General features: G+C 37.7%; 1 protein-coding gene across 1 annotated transcript in view; it reads left to right on the top strand.

Moving 5' to 3' along the window:
• Window positions 1–16,918, top strand: part of cfap299 (cilia and flagella associated protein 299) — a 63,686-nt gene that overhangs the window by 28,259 nt on the left and 18,509 nt on the right. Inside the window, exon 3 of the mRNA XM_039650155.2 lies at window positions 719–809. Coding sequence (XP_039506089.2) covers window positions 719–809 — 91 coding nt within the window. The remainder of the gene's footprint in view (window positions 1–718; window positions 810–16,918) is intronic.

Below are 16,918 nucleotides of genomic sequence, written 5' to 3'. Positions count from 1 at the left end.
GGTGAATGACAAGGCGCTATTGCTGGTACTGCACTGTGAAACGTCTGAGAGATGAATGCCAATGAGTGTTATGTCAGGTGTACAGGCTGGAGCCAAATCTTTGCGTTCATGGAAATGGGCCAAATAGTACAGAGAGAAAAAACCTTCCTGAAATGACAGAGATAATAATTCAAGAGAGCATTTATTTAATAGCAATTCCCAATGTGATTAATTATCAGCAGGTTTAGGGTGGAGGCAGTATGATTTATTTTATAAAGATATAATTTTGTCGGAAATCACTCCATTTTTTCAGGCAACGCATTTCATATTTTTAATGGAACCAGACATATTTTCATAATCTGGATCATTATTACAATGACTATTGTTGGGTTTGGTGTAGTTTACAGTTTAGTTGTAATTTTAGTCAGAGGATGATTTGTTTCTCTCCATTTATTAATATTTCTTAAAGAGAAATATTGTGATCTCACTTTTAAAAGGTGACTTGACTCTTTGAAGTAAACATAAAAAGAAATGCATCCAAATTCACAAGTAATGTTATAATATCGTTCTTTGATACGTACAGCAAATCTCTGAAAGATTACTGCTATGATGCGTCAGTATCAAAAAGAGTATCAATATGCATCAATGTTTGCCTGTGAGTACAAATTAAACTGAGAACATTTAAGCTTGAAAGAGATTTTTAATAGACATTTCAAACTTTAAATGTTGTCTTTTCTAGGAAGCTGGCAAGTACAGGAAAGGAACTCAAAGATAACTTCCTGAGAGCCCTGGCGGAGCGGGAGGAGGCTAACCGCAGTGGGAAAATGACTGTGAGTACATTATTACTGCACTCCATTTGCTACGTAATGGGATTCCCCCAGCATATTTCTGCAATTCCATTAGGACGGGAACACAATCCACACTGTGTCAAATTTAAGAGGAGAACCCCCCTTCGCTCTCACACCTTGCCATATTGCCACCTCAGCCTTCTTTCTCAGAGAGGACAGACCCTGCACAGAAGTATATTCAACATGTGTGTATATGCTGTGTTTGTAGACTACAGAGCTCTACATAATGATCCACACTATGTGTAATAACAAAACATGCGTTTATCTTGAGCTTCTATCATTACACATTAACACTTGGAATTTAGAAATGTGTGTAAACTTTTGGGGATGCTGGTGAAAGTTTAGAAGTTCAGCACCTCTGGACTTGCCTGCTTCCTGTTGATCAATACGTATTTTCTGGTGTGAGGAAATGGGTTTAGATGATCTGGAAGAGATGGTTTTCATATTCCTTAACATCAGGCAAAATCAGATAACTTTCTAGCATGTAGAACATCTAGTGTTCTGCTGTACAACATATGTTATAGTATATTAAAGAACAACAAGTTTGTGGTTTGTGAGCAGAGGTCAGATTTAAACATTTGGGTCTTGAGCTTTGATTCATGACTTCAATTTATTATTATTTGATTAGGCAATCATTACATTTGTTTTATTGGTACAAATTGGAAAAATACAATATTTACCCCCATAAAACCATTTTACTGTGGTAGTTTTTTTATTTATTATTGTTACAGGTCGAAAATTGACTTTGTTTCGAGTTATTGTTTATTTTTAAGTATTCTTCTCACTCATCCAAGCAGCTTCATTGGATAAACAATAACAGTCCAGTTGTTTTTGACTGACACGAAATTAATGAAATGCTCCGGCTGTATTGATTATACCTGTAAGATCTGTTACTATTTAAAAAAAAAAAAACTGACAGTCCATGTACTGCAAACTATGCCCACAGTAACAGTTTGATTTGGAGCCTTTAATATCCCATGTGGACATCCGATCACCATATGTCATGGCCCTGTGTTCTGAATTCCCTAATAGATGAGACTACTGTCCAAAACAGCCTTGTTTTATTTAATAAATCTGGAATGAAAAAACATTGTGTTTGGGCATTTCACCTCCGATACAGAAGAAGTTTATTATAATGGCTTCATGAATCAAATAGTGGAAGTGTTACAGAATTCTAATAAATCTGTGTCAGTGCAACTTAAGACCAGAGAAATAAATGAAAATGGAATGTAAACTCCAGTTATATTTGTTCTGGCCAGCCTGGAGACTAAGGGCCCTATTTTAATGATCTGAAAGGCAAGTATCAAGCACGAAGCACAAGTAACTTTGTGGGCGGGTCTTGGGCGCTGTTGCTATTTTACCGGTGGGATAAATGACTCTTGCGCCTGACGCTAGTTTAAAAGGGGTTGGTCTGAAATAGCTTTATTATTCATATGTGTGGTTTGGGCGTAACATGAAATAAACCAATCAGAGCGTCAATAAAGTTCTGAAAGGTTAAAACGTGTTCGAAAACTCAAAATCTTACAAAAAATTTTTTTGCAAGATCAAAAAATAAGATTTGCAAGCTTGCAAAATGTAACAAAAAATAAAAAACATATCTCTGCAAACATTGTTGTTTTTGAGATTTCCTTCTTCAGAGCTGCAACGTGCCATGGCTAGACGTCCACTAATAACACGTCAGATACGCAAACGGATGACTCCTTTTAACTAACCTATTCACTTTACTGGATAGTTAAAACAACTGACCTGCCCAACACTGAAGTCACGAGTACTCTGAATCGGTGTATAAAAAAATCTGTTACACTTAATTAGATTAGTTAACATTTACTATTAACAAACTGCACTTCTACAGCATTGTTAATGTAATTGTCAATATTTAGACAGTATGTATAGGCCAACTGTGTGTTGTAGCCAAAATAAGTGCATTTACTTTCATTTTTGTTAAAATATTATAATGTTATATATATATATTTTTTTTTTACATTTGAGTACTCCATCTTCGTTTGAGCGAACACTCAGTGGAGATGCAAACGTTTGAGCATTTTTCCGTGAGTTGAGACATGGCCGAGTGGTAGAACTTGCAGTTCGAACATTATAATGACATCGGTACGAAACATGGACTATTGCATTTAATTTGTTTATATTTAGGCTATTAATGCAGAAAGATCTGTCTAGTTCTAAAACTGTTGCACCATTTAGTTTTTTGCTTATATTTATAAAAAAAATTACCATGCATTTCCATTTTATACAAAGGAAAGAACAAATAGTATCCAACAAAATGACTTCTTTACATCTATAATAATACCAATCATAATTTCAAAAGCAGTTCTGTGTATATATATATATATATACTAAAATTGGGTTTTATTCTGGCATGTTGAATTATTCATAAAAAAAAACTTTTTATAACTTTCTTTGCCATTGGCTCGTTAATACTCGAAGTCGATAGGCTTTCTAAGCAAAACCCCATTCGTCGTCATCAGACATAACTCTGAGTGACAACAAAAAGGAACTGTATTATACAATTGTAGAAAATTTTCTTTTTTCTTTTTTTTTGAGTCCACTACAATAATGTCAAAGATCCTCTTCCTAGACATAATTTAAAATAAATTTTCTCTGTGCATTTATGAGGTTTACACAATATTAAGAAATGCTTGCACACCACTGTGCAAATATTTGTATGAGAAAATAGTTTTTTTTTTGAGGAAGCCATTATATAATTACCCCAACTGCATGTTTACTCCGACTCTTTTGATTGTTGTAGTTTTAGTTGATATGCTACACACAAAAAAAAAAAAAAACATTGTTTTTACTCTCCCAAAACTGACTATGTATCCAGTGTGTTTTCGTCTTTTTTTTATTATGTTTCTTTTGTTGGAAACAGACTGCAAGAAAAGTAAAGTTTAGCTTATGTCAGTTGTTTGGACAGTGTCCAGTAAATGTTTCAACCCGTTTTAAATCTGCTGATGTGGCATTTCACTGAAAAAAAAAAGGTGCAATTGGGTTTTAACTTAATTATGGGCTCAGATTTTGTGAAAAAAAACTGTTGCAAAGCAAATGCTACTGTCATTTGAGTTCTTATCAGAACCATTCAACCATTTAGGCATTCTTCAGTCTTGTGTTTTTTTGTTATCTCTTCCATCAGCTGAGCTCATAAAGCACTCAGCTCAGCATACATTGTACTTTTCCTGCTCGTTGGGGTTGCGAAAGTTGCCCTGCTGCCAAAAGTCACACACAAACAAAAGGTGCACCTGGACAGCTTTGGCATTATTTACACTGGGTAAGAAGTTAAGTTTTTTTTTTAGTTTTTTTTTTTTTTTTTATCAAATCCAGGTCACACCTGTGCTGAATGCCCGAGGGGCTCCATTGTTGGGTGGTACACATTTGAAACTGAAGGTGCTCTAACCCCTAACCCCACCCCACCCTCTTGATATTTGTTTTTTCTCTTACGCCAGTGATACAATGATGTCAGCATTCGTGCCCTCTTCAATTTCACAGCCAGTGGAGTTGATTTTTTTACTATTCTTTCTCTTTAGTTTGAATTTCATGATGGAATTAAGTTGTGCAAGTGCATCGTGTGTGGTTCTGAGAACAGTATCTGCAACCTCATATTGTTGCCATTGTGTGAACATGTTTTAGTGGTGATGTGTGGATAAACCGTCACATGAATGGGTGTCGGATTGGTGGAATTCTCCCTCATGCAGTCAGTTATGCAGAGAAAATGTTGCACATGTGAGTCAAAGCATATTTGCTAAGTAAGTTTTAGAGCTGAAATTCTTGATTTATTGACGTTTGTGGTCAATCAAGATTACCCGTTTCGATCTTTTCAGTGCTAATGTCTTCTGATGGCAACATCCAGGTCAGTGGTGAAGCCCTGATGAAGACAAACATCTTTAAGTACCTAGGATCACACTTGCATAGCGATGGTGGTATCAATAATGAGGTGCATGGGAGAGTAAACACGGCCTTGAGGTTCTGGAAAGAATTCACTGGAGTTCTATGTGATAAACGCATACCATTAAGTCAAAAATATAGCGGTAGTATATTTAATATGGTAGTACGTCCAGTTGTGCTGTATGGAGCCGAATGCTGGTCAGTTACCAAAAGCACTGAGCACCCTCTCCACGTTGGAGATGCACATGCTCCACTGGATTACTGTTGTCTCTTTTTAACCACTGCTGAAATTATACAATCCAGCGGCAAATGGACATAGCGGCAATTAGGGAGAAAATGAGGCAAAGGCATCTTCTGTTGTTTGGGCACATCCTACGAGCAGCACCAGGCACTGTTACTGACTCAACCTGCCACTTCACAGACAACCAAAGCAAGATGGCAGGACACAATCAATGCAGATATGAGGATCGTCAAATTACACCCAAACCGTGCTCGACCGTGCAAAATGTCGAGCAAGTATTTGATCAAATCATCCTTTAGTACTTGGTGGAGAGACCCTTGTTGGGAAGCACAGAGGTAAGACGTTTCTTGTTTGCACACGTCTCAGGAGAGATTTTGGTCCATTCCTCTTTACAGATCCTTTCTAAATCCTAAAGGTTTCTTGGCTGTCGCATTGCATCTCGAAGTTTCAGCTCTCTCCACAGATTTTCTATAGCATTAAGGTCTGGAGACTGGCTAGGCCACTTCAAGACCTAATGTGCTTCTTCTTGAGCCATTCCGTTGTTGCCTTGGCGGTATGTTTTGGGTCATTGTCATGCTGGAAGACCCACCCACAACCCATCTTCTGTGTTCTGGCTAAGGGAAGGAGGTTCTCGTCCAAGATTTTACAGTACATGGCCCACGTCCATCAGCCCCTCAATATGTCGTCCTATACCCTTAGCAGAGAAAAGCCCCAGAGCATAATGTTTCCACCTCCGTGCTTGACTGTAGGGATGGTGTTCTTGGGTTCATTGTCAGCATTTCTCTTCCTCCAAACACGACGAGTTGAGTTGATGCCAATGAGCTCAATTTTGGTCTCATCTCACCACAGCACTTTCTCCCAAGCCTTCTTGGAATCATTTAGATGTTCTTTGGCAAAATTCAGACATGCTTGTACATGTGCCTTCTTGAGCAGGGGGACCTTGTGGGTGCTACAGGATTTAAATCCATTGCAGTGTATTGTGTTACCAATGGTGACTGTGGTCCAAACTGCCTTCAGATCATTAACAAACTCCTCCCGTGTAGTTTTGGGCTGATCCCTCACCTTTCTCATGATCATCCTTCCCCATTAGGCGCGATCTTGCATGGATCTCCAGTCCAAGGGCAATTGATGGTTATTTTGTATATTCCAATTCCTAATAATGACACCAACAGTTGTCTACCTCTTGTAGCCCATTCTAGCCTTGTGCAGGTCTCCAATCTTGTCCCTAATGTCCTTTGACAGCTCTGTGGTCTTACCCATGGTGGTGGATAGGTTGGAATGGAAGATACAGATTCTGTGAACAGCTGTCTTTTACATACATAATGACCTGACATTAGGAGTACTTTCCTAAAGTGAGAGGACTAATCTGTGTTTCACAAGGACACATAACCAATCTGTAGGAGGCAGAATTCTTGCTAGTTGGTAGGGGATCAAATACTTATTTCACTCGATCAAATGCTTATCAATTTATAACCTAATATAACGTGTTTCTTCTGGATTTTTTGGTTGATACTCTGCATCTATCCTTTAAAATAAACCTACCATAACAATTATAGACCCTTCATTTCTTTGTAAGTGGGCAAACAAAATTATCTGGGGATCAAATAATCATTTTCTCCTCTGTAAATTATTTTTACTTCTATCCATTCATCTCACCACAGGACTAACCGAGAAAGGGCAAATTAGGAAAAATTATTAAATAAAAAAAGCTATTGCGATTATATCTTAAATGCACATTATTTCAGTAAATTTTCACCTGCTAGTGTCTTAGCAAACATTGCTTAGTTTGCTAAGGCAAGATGGGAGAATAATGACTCCTTTTGAAGGCTGCAATCTCTTAAGATGGGAATTTTACTGATTATTATTGAAAAATTAAGACAAATAATATTAATGTTGTTTTTTTCTTATACAAAGCAGGTGCTTGTCCTTTGTCTACAAAGCCAGTAAGTTATGTATTGATAAGTTGTGTTTATATATAGAAGATACTGTGGTCAGTCATCCAGTTCAAAGATCACATTAAGAAGCATAGAAATGAGTGAATTTCCCAGCCATATACCATTACAGTGAGTGTGTGTGTCCCGGTCAGTCGGCCCTTTGTCCTTGTCATGGCCAGTAAAATAACAATAGCATGTTGGTTTCAAAGCACTTGACCAAAGGTGGAGGTCCCTTAGAAAACAGTCATGCAGAGCTATCATGTGACCTCCCCTTGAAAGCCCCACAAAGACTTTCAAAGGGTTGAGGGTTGGGGTATCTGACCCCCCTAAGTTCGGACTCATTCATAGAATAGACAAAGACTTTCCTTTGTGAAATGAATTTAGATATTCTTGGTATTATGTTAAGGGTCCATCATTTTGTGTGTTGACACAAAATATTTTTACTCACCATTATACTAATAATGCATTAAATGGGTGGTCAGAACGAGAGTAAACCATAACTAATGTGATTCATTTTTGTATAGGAGAGGTAGGCTAAAGATCCAAATGCAAATGGTATGGTATTTTTCCTGCTAACAATGCTGGAAGAACCCATCCTTAATGGTTTCCTGTAGCCTGCCTCTCTAATGAACAGCTGCAAGGGCTTCTGACCATCTTCTCAAATTTTTGCTGGAAGATTTTTAGAGGAGATGAAACTGGATACACTTAAATCTAATTTCTCAAGTCTGTCACAGTCTGGGTTGGAGGAAAGGAGCAAGGACTCAAGTGCATGAACAATGGGTATTAAGTAATAATAAAAAAAATGCAAACAAAATTTACCCTGTGGGGGGAAACCAAGACAGGCATCAAGGAATTCCACCTGGACTATAGCAGGAACAAGAAACACAAGGGAACATGGACAACGAACCAGCACAGAACTGCAAACACAGACTAAATAGGGAAGCAAACAATAGAGGGTAATGAGGAAGGCAGGTGGGGCAAATTAATCAATAATCAGATAACAAGATGGGAGGGCACATAGCATAAGGTAATACATGACAATCCATGTGCTCACAACAAACCAGACTAAAGTGTCAGAGTTCTGTCACCAAACCAAGATATAAACCAGACAGAAGTGACAGAACCCTGACAAAGTCTCTGGGTTTTGTTTGTCTGCTTGGTGCATTCCCTGAAAAACTGGCACTGGTTTAATAACTGTCATCTAGATTCACTCCCTTGAAAATGTACATCACTGATAATTGCTTTGTATTAGAATATCTAACGTTGTAAAAGTGTTTTATTAACAACACGTTTAGGGTCTTGGCCTTGGTAACAATGCATCTTTAGATACAGATTCAACTTTGTTCTGTTTTCTGCAAAAATCAAATGGTAAAGAAAATCCAATTCAACCTCATGTCGTTCCAAACCAGTATGACTTTATTTCGAAGATATTTTAAATGTTTCCAAAGCAACATTTTACCCCATTGACTTTTCATTCTATTGAGACATTTTTCAGAATATCTTCTACAGAAGATAAAAGGTTATACATGACATAATTGACATGACATGAGTAGCTTCCCTCATTTTTAGGTGAACTATCATTTAAATAAGTGAAGCAGAACCAGAGAATTTATGTAAAGTTCTCTGGTTCAGCTGTTTAAATTAATCGCAGTGTCCTGCAGTTTTACTGTGAAACATATAACATAACAGCTTGATCTGATCCTTGCACCATAAATCAGAGGATTCCTTAAGTGTTTCGAAACATTATAGGTGACTCATGCCATGATCAAAAATTGTTTCCATCATTTCTAATGCATTCCTTTTCACGTTCTCTCCTTGCACCTGTTTATCAGCCGTGGCGATGGAATTCTGTCTAGTCCACCTACCGACATTATGATGTTGTTATTCCTGATACTCCTATCCACAGACATCATTTTTCAGCATGACACATGACATGTGCTCTCTTACTTGTAAGGAACCATTTAACCTCCTTGTGCTGAAGGGTTCTTGGCTCTTCTTTCTGAGGAATGTACACCTGCTCCATTAAGGCCTTCTTTTTCCTTTCCGGAGCTTTAAAACCTATGCCTGTAGATTGCTCACGTCAAAAATGAGCTCAACATAAGCTAGACATTGTTTCAACAGATCAAGACGTCTAAGCAATAAACACATTAAATAGATGATGTGTGGAATTACTTGGGTGAGATACTTGGCCTGATAGCAATCAATTATTTCATTGGGAGTACTTTGTGTTGAAGCACATCCCAATGACTGCAGACATGTGTCTGGGGTTTTGCGTGGACCTCTGTTGTTGGTAATGTCTGCCCATCCAACTGGGAAATGCAATTATACTCGAGCAGGCTCAGGAGCTCACAAAGCACATTCTTTGGAATCCTCTTTGTTTTATCAATACATACTTGCCTGCTTGGATGTGTATTATTCCACCTGAGTAAATACTGCACACCATTTCACCCACAAAGCCCTCTCGTTCTCTCTCTCTCTCTCTCCTTCTCTAATCATATGCTAATGTGATTAAACATTTGTCATTTTTGACTTAAAAGTTATTAGGAACAGTGAGTGATGACCTCCCAATTAATTATTGGCATACATGTGCGCAACAATGAATTTGGTTTATTGACTTGGCATTTCAAAACACTTGACATTCTTCCCATATTTTCATTTTGTTGTACTCTATAATAGCAGGTGCACAGATGGATTGTCATCTTGGTTTATAAAAGAGTTGTTTCCCCTGCCAGAAACCTGAAGGGTTTTAAATTCATGCATTTAACCTAATATTTGTTGTGGAACATTGAATTTGGATACATCAAAGACTGGATCTAATATAGCCAGCTGCCTTGTTAGGAAAATGCTTATAATGTCTGTTGAACTATCCATTTAATTACACATTTTTTCTCTTTCCTTTTTTTGCAATTGTATTTTTGAGGATCATCAGCCATCCACAAAAAAACGATGGTGTTATATAAGTCTCTCTTTACTCATATATTCCCCAGAGTGAAAATGTCATCATTGCCCTCTTGAATTTCACCTATCAACTTCCTACTTCCAGCCACCATCTGGCGATGTTGATATCACCATGCATTCCATGTCTTTGCTCCCTGACAAACCCGAATCTGTTCATCTTCTTCAGACAGCGGAAGACCTGTAATCTTTTGCAGGAGACTGACAGGCGGGCTAAAATAAACATATTCTAACTGCCGTCAGTCTGTGGTGCTCATTCAACAGGGATGACACTGCTGTGAGCACGGCACTAGAAACCCATTTCTTATGCACCATACACACTCAAAGTACTTTGTTTTTTGCAGCCATTAAGATTTTACTTTGTCTAGCATTGAGAACAATGAGTAAAAGACCAGGATTAAAGGGGAAATATAGCTTTATAGCTAATGTAGGAACAACATGTCCAACTTACAGTGTGAATATGTTGTGTTGCTTGCCACTGAAGTATTTGACATTGGTTCAGAAAGTGCAGAGAAAACACTGAACCCTCTTTCCCATAATGCATCAGAAAAACTGCTTTTGGGTCATATGGACAATCTGGAGGGAGCTTCATAGTAAATTCTCAGGCCAATGCAAACAGTGTAATGTTTGTACACCTATTTCCCCTGGGAGACTGAAAAGGGCTGCAGGACTTTAATCCGAATCTTAAAACAGCCGGGCCTTTGATAAGAAACCTCACTGAACATTTATCTTACTTCTCTAAAGGGTGTAATGGCTTATGTCATCCACTTTGACCCTGCCTTGGAAACATGATTTTGGAGTGTTGCTACAGATAACAGTCGTCAGCCTGTAAAGTTGGTGTCAGTTAAATTGCGTCTTTTCATTTCATTTTGAATAATTTTCCAGCATGTAGGAATGCAGCGTGCAATTCATTTTCCAACTTCTTGTCATAATCTTCTTGGCCCCCCCTGGCTAAAGAGGTGCACGGATGGATACATACAGTAGAGTCCTGCAAAGTGGTGGGGCAATAATATTTGTCTTGGAGAAGCTTCTAGCAATGAGTCCAACAACAGCAAAAGGTCTCTTGACAGGTGTCATGGATGAGAGTTCTTAGAATAACACAGTTGCAAAGTTTTGCACCAGCGTAGGAAGAGGGAAACTTGAGAGTTTACCATGCAAAGCAGCTCAAATCCTGCTTACTTAGACATAAATTACTATTCAAGTGTAATGTGAGGATAATTTAACATGAGTGAAATGTGTCTTAAGTATTTAAAGCTGCAATAGTATTTAACTCACTATTAGCTAAATTAGACATTCCACATCAGAGGTAGACATGATTTTGCTTCCATAAATTGTACAGCAATTATTAAAACGTATTCTATACTCTGACACCCTTGACCGGAAAGAAGTGAAGAGTGATTTGCCGAAAAAGCTGACCCTGCACCAGTACTGGACAAACGCCGGACAGAGAGATTATACACTCTGAATATATATTATATTATATTATATTATATTATATTATAAATTAAAGGTGTTTATGAAGACAGTGAACGTCATTTGCATTTTGTTTGCTGTGACTTGATTTATTTGATGGGAGTTAGCTGCTACTTCCCGTTTAGCATGATCAACACAAGTACGATTGTAATATTTACATTAGAGTTGCTCTTGATTCTTCGGAAAGAAACTTACACAAGCAGCCTTTAGAGCATGTTTTCTTTGCCTTGTCACATACAGCTGCTACTTATTCAGACTGACTCCAGTGCAGACTTTTAAAAAAAAAGTGAAAAGAGAGATTGCAAAGGGCAATTCATGTGTTCATGTGTTGTAAAACAGCGTTCAGGTAACTATCGTTCCAGGGTTACAGATTTTCAGCCCTCAGAGGCTGCAGGTGTGATTTTTTTTTTTTTTTTTGGATAAAACATATAATTGCTATGGGATATTTCTCATTTGTGGTCCATCATTATGTGCAGCTACTTCATCTTGTATTTCAATTTCAGCCTCTGTATATAAATGTGAAGCCAGCAAGTAAATAACCTGAGGCTAAACATTATGTCCTAAGTGAAGCCAGAAAGCCCATCACTTTATTTTGAGTACGTTCAGCAGCAACCATCAGCCCAGTGTGCTTTGATACTTTTAGCATCCATTATAAATGGGATTAGTAAGATGAACAATGATATCATCAGCAAATCTTCAGACACAGAACGGACCACATCACATCACAACCACATCACAGAACGCAAATATGATATTTCTGATAATAGTAAAGAACTAATTTACATTTCTTTAGTTTTAATAACAGTGCATGACACCTGCTCTTATTCATAGCTTTTTTCAGTGAATGTGATTATGTATTACCTATAATCCCACAGAAACTCAATGTATACATCTTGTCTAGATGTTACAAACAAAAACTAATGGACATTGTTTATGATACCAATCAACAGGAAAACACTTCAGGATACTAAGACATCCTCAAGAAAGAATGTTCCTGTGCTGTGTTAGTGGAGAGGAAAGTCTATAGATAACAATTTACATTTGTTTTGGTAATTTATAGTCACCATACCATCTACAAAACACATTAAGCAAATGTTGCTTTATCAACTCCAAAAGTACAGACAAAATGTCTACCATATAGCAAACATAAAAAGTGACAAACTTAGGCCAATTGATTGCATATCAAACAAATCAGTGTGAATTAAAATGATTTTGCATATTTCTTCTAAAGAAATATGTCATTGTAAATATTCTTGGAATCGCATATTGCATACATATGCATCATAAAGTTATTGCTCTTAATTCAGTTAAGCCCAATATTATTTTGTAAATCATCACTTTAGATTCAATAGTCTGTCCTTTTCAGTGGGTGGTGGTGGTAAAGCTCAGCTGTGGTTGTGGTTGGTGAGGTTTAGTCTGGTTTACACATTAGTCATATTGCTAATAAAGTTATTTATGTATTCAACATACGCTACATCATACAAACTCTTATTCTGCTATATGGCTCATTATCATTGCATGCAGTTGTGTCTTATATATTCATTAGAAAGTGATTTTCACTCTAGAAAGAAGCCAAGTTGGATGGAGTAATGGATTCGGTCTTAAATATAGGGCAAACTTGTCTTCCTTCTTAGGCCTATCATGCTTTTCAAAGGTCTAATCATAACCTTGTTTCTCTACTGTTTATTTTTGTATTCATAACCTTTAATTACCAAGCTAAGAATCAATCTTTAACAGGTCTTTCATTTGTTAAATTGTTTTTGGCCACTGAAATTATTATCTGTATTTAGCCTCCAATAAAATGTTACCACATTTGCAAGAATCTTTGCAGACAAATAAGATTATTTTTACTCATTTTATTTTCTCTAAGAAGCTTGCAGATGTTTTAGGATTCAGATTCTCACAGTATGGGAAATAAATAATCAGTAAAATTCATGATTACTTACTTACATATTCATGCCAGTTTTGAAACGTCTCGGTTACTATTTTAACCCTCGTTCCTTGTAGGAGGGAACGGGAGACTTTGCGTTGATGGGACGATGTAATTGGGATCACTTCAGGGAGCCTTATCAACTTCGAGTATCTACAGAATGAGCCAATGAATGTTGTTGTGCATGAAATGCGTCATGCAACCCGCCCCGCAGTGCGGGTATAAACAGGAAGTGGGTGCACGCACATTGTTTTTCGCCGAGGAGCCGAGATTGAGACGGCCGTGCAGCAATGGTCAGCAACCGTGGAGACAGAAAGTTACGTCTCCCATTTCCTCCTTCAGGGAACGAGGGTTACAATTGTAACCGAGACTATCCCTTTCAGTCGTAATTGGGATCCCATGGAAAACGCCACAGTTGCTGCCTACGCAAGACTCTCAGTGCCAGATGTTTTGTACATTTGCGAACGCAGCGTTAATAGCGCCATGGCCAAGACGCTTAAAGCTTGATGTGAAACCACATTGTGCGTGTTATGTACCAAACCTGCAGTTCATCAGGTAATCAGCGCCTGTCCCCACCCACTAGGAGGCATATGCCAGGAAACCTGCTTTCTAAGTTACTCCTGCTTTAAGAGGCAGAGAATTTTCAGCGCAAAATAGAGGCGCGCTTGTACTGCCTTTTTCTGTACGTAACGCAGAATACATAATTAGGGGCAGTTTACGCTTCCCCTCCCATCTGTTTTGTGACACTCCCACTTTCCCCTTGACCATCCCATGAATGCAAATGCACAAAAAGCGCATTTTGCCATTTTCAGTTGCCGCTTTCATCTCAGTGCGTCCCGTGCCACACCATGGTTTTATGCGCAGTTTGCGAAACAAATACGCCTGAAGTTGGCGCAAAAGCGTTAGTACATCTGGCCCTCAGACCCCCAACTGGCTGGGGCGGAAGGCCTGCGTAGAAGGAGTTCGGACTGCTTTTCCGTTATAACCGACACACTTTAAATCTTGGATAAGACAAGGATAACAATAATCAGCACGACGTTCGTGGTTTGACTTGTCGTGACTGTTTTCCAAAGATGGCTCCTGTCTGTATACACGAAGTGAACTATCTTCTTATTAAACGGTCTGTACACTTACAACGTTCTCAATGCTTCATTTTGCATGTAGGGACCATTCATTATGTTACGCTGTTAGTGTGGGGCTATTTTGAGCCTTGCTAGGGGTATAAACTAGCGATTTATTTTTACTTAGTAAATGCCCCCAGTACTAGCATTATACGCTAAACAGTTTTTAGAGATAAAACTCTTTACATTCGATTATCATGAAAACAAATCTCAGAGAACGATTGACTAGGTACCAATGTGTTATTAGACCAAAGGTTCATTTTGCGCCAGAGTTCCCCTTTTAATATGAAATTCTGCTGTTGATTATATCTATCTTTTCTGCTCTTTCGTTGATAACTTATACTTTATAAGACTATTGCTAAATATGTACCACCTGTAAAGAGATCTTTTCAAAGCATGGATTTAAACTGATAGTTTGTGTGCAGATTGTACCCTTTTTACAGTCTATTATTGTACCACACAAGTAGATATGGGAATTTGTCATCAAGAGCCCTGCCAGGCTCACGCTGTTATGCCACTTGCTCTGTCACACCAAGTAAATATAAATAGCACCACTAACCACATGCAGTCCAGTGAAAGTAACGCTATGCTTAACTGCATGCATTTGAGTTTTATGGAAAACTGTAAAGGTGTGTACAGATGTGTGGCAACAACACGCATTATTAATGCACGATATGGTTAAATCGTGTATTAATACATGTGTTTATTACGCCAAGCACTTTCAAATAGCAACATAACAACGTGAACTTTTATAAAGATCCGTTTGGCCATTAACTTTCAAATGCATCATTATGTATTAAAATGAGGAGAGTCTCCGCATGAAAGACCCACAACTGCAGATCAACCTGCTTCTGCATTTCTCTCCGATAAGGTAGGAAATTAAATAAATGAAATTGAGGATTTTAACTGTGACAAGATGATTGACAGGCCAGTTTAGTGTGACAGGATGCAACAGTGGCTTTAAGTACTATGTACTTACATTTAAAAATAAGTACAATGTACTTATTGTTCTCATTTTGTATTGTAAATCACTTTTGCTGCCTTTGAGGTGGGATACGGGTAGAGTTAGGGACAGGTGTGGTGGTATGGGTCGGTTTAAGTGTAAGTTAAAGTGTAAGGGATGGGTCAGCTGTGTAATTACAGATGTAATTACATAAATTAATTACAGCTGTAATTACATGCTGGTATTTTTAAAATATAAGTACAATGTAAAAACATGTACTGTATGTACACAATAGGTCCACTGTATCAAATTATTCATTTCAATGTAAGTACATGGTACTTAAAGCCACTTAATATAAAGCGGGACCAAAGAAGCAATTGTATGACGTAAATAATATGTCCAAAGCTTGTCCACTTTTTGCTACACACTCAAAAGTATCTACTTTTTCTTCACAAAAAGAGAACATATTTTTAGGGTGTAATATAAGTTGGCGAATTGTGTAGGAAGCCTGAATCCGAAATTGCTCCCTAAACCCTCATTCACTATTCCCTACATTAGTCCACTAATACTGTTCACTTGAAGGAGTGAATGAAAAGGAGTGAGTGAATTCAGACAGTCATTGAGCGTACATCGATTGTACATGCGTTATTGCAGTGCAATGTGGGATTGAATGAGTGTGTTGTCCACTATGGTTTCGGACACCACTTAAAAATGGCTGTCCCCTCAAATAGCACCTTATTTGATTGGCGATTTCGGATTTGTGATAATGACATATATAAACACAATTTGATACCTGTTCTCAAGCCATATTAGCTTGACCATTGGACAATCTTGAAATGTTATTTAGTTTTAGTTAGTTTAGAACAATAGCAACACTTAGACCATTTTGATATAGAATAATAAACAGTGATGTGTTTGATGATGTTTATTACGTTAATTAAAATAGATTTTAATAATAGATTTAAAAACAATTAGCTCTTTTAAGTAGTTTTACCTCAAGTTCCAATGTGTGTTTTACTCTTTCAGATCTTCATGTCTTATCAAGACTCCTTATCAGAATTGTTAATGATGCTTGACAAAAGAGAAATATTTTTTTAAACCTTGTTAAGATCACAAAGATATAAACATTTTAGGGTGGAAACACTCCGCCCTAACACTCCATTACACTCCACCCAGTGCTTTGAAGCTGTGCATCATTTGTTTTGCATGCATCAACAAATCTGTCTTTCTTTCTGTCTGTCTTTCTTTTATACTACGCAAAACATCAAATAATGTGACCTTTAGTGTGAGCTTAGATATACTGCCTGATGCTACTTATGTCAAAAGTTTAGCTGACAATTTTTTATGAATGTGTTGTTGTTCTGCTCTTTATATCCCACAACAGATAAATGAAAATGTTACTGAAGATTTCCATATAGTTTCCCTGTGGCCATAGTCTACGATTAGGGAAATCACACAGGGCTTAAACCATGCCATAGCTTGTAATAATCTTTGCTTGCAGCTAAATTACTTGACCACTCTGAATGGAGTCCTAGCATTCCCCAAATGAATCCCCCAGGCCCAAATGGGCAGATGAAAAGCATTCCTTAACCTCTAACTG

This window comes from Pimephales promelas, chromosome 4 (assembly GCF_988280905.1).
Source record: "Pimephales promelas chromosome 4, fPimPro1.hap1.1, whole genome shotgun sequence".
Classification (NCBI taxonomy): domain Eukaryota; kingdom Metazoa; phylum Chordata; class Actinopteri; order Cypriniformes; family Leuciscidae; genus Pimephales; species Pimephales promelas.
This window is presented reverse-complemented; position numbering and strand designations above follow the sequence as displayed.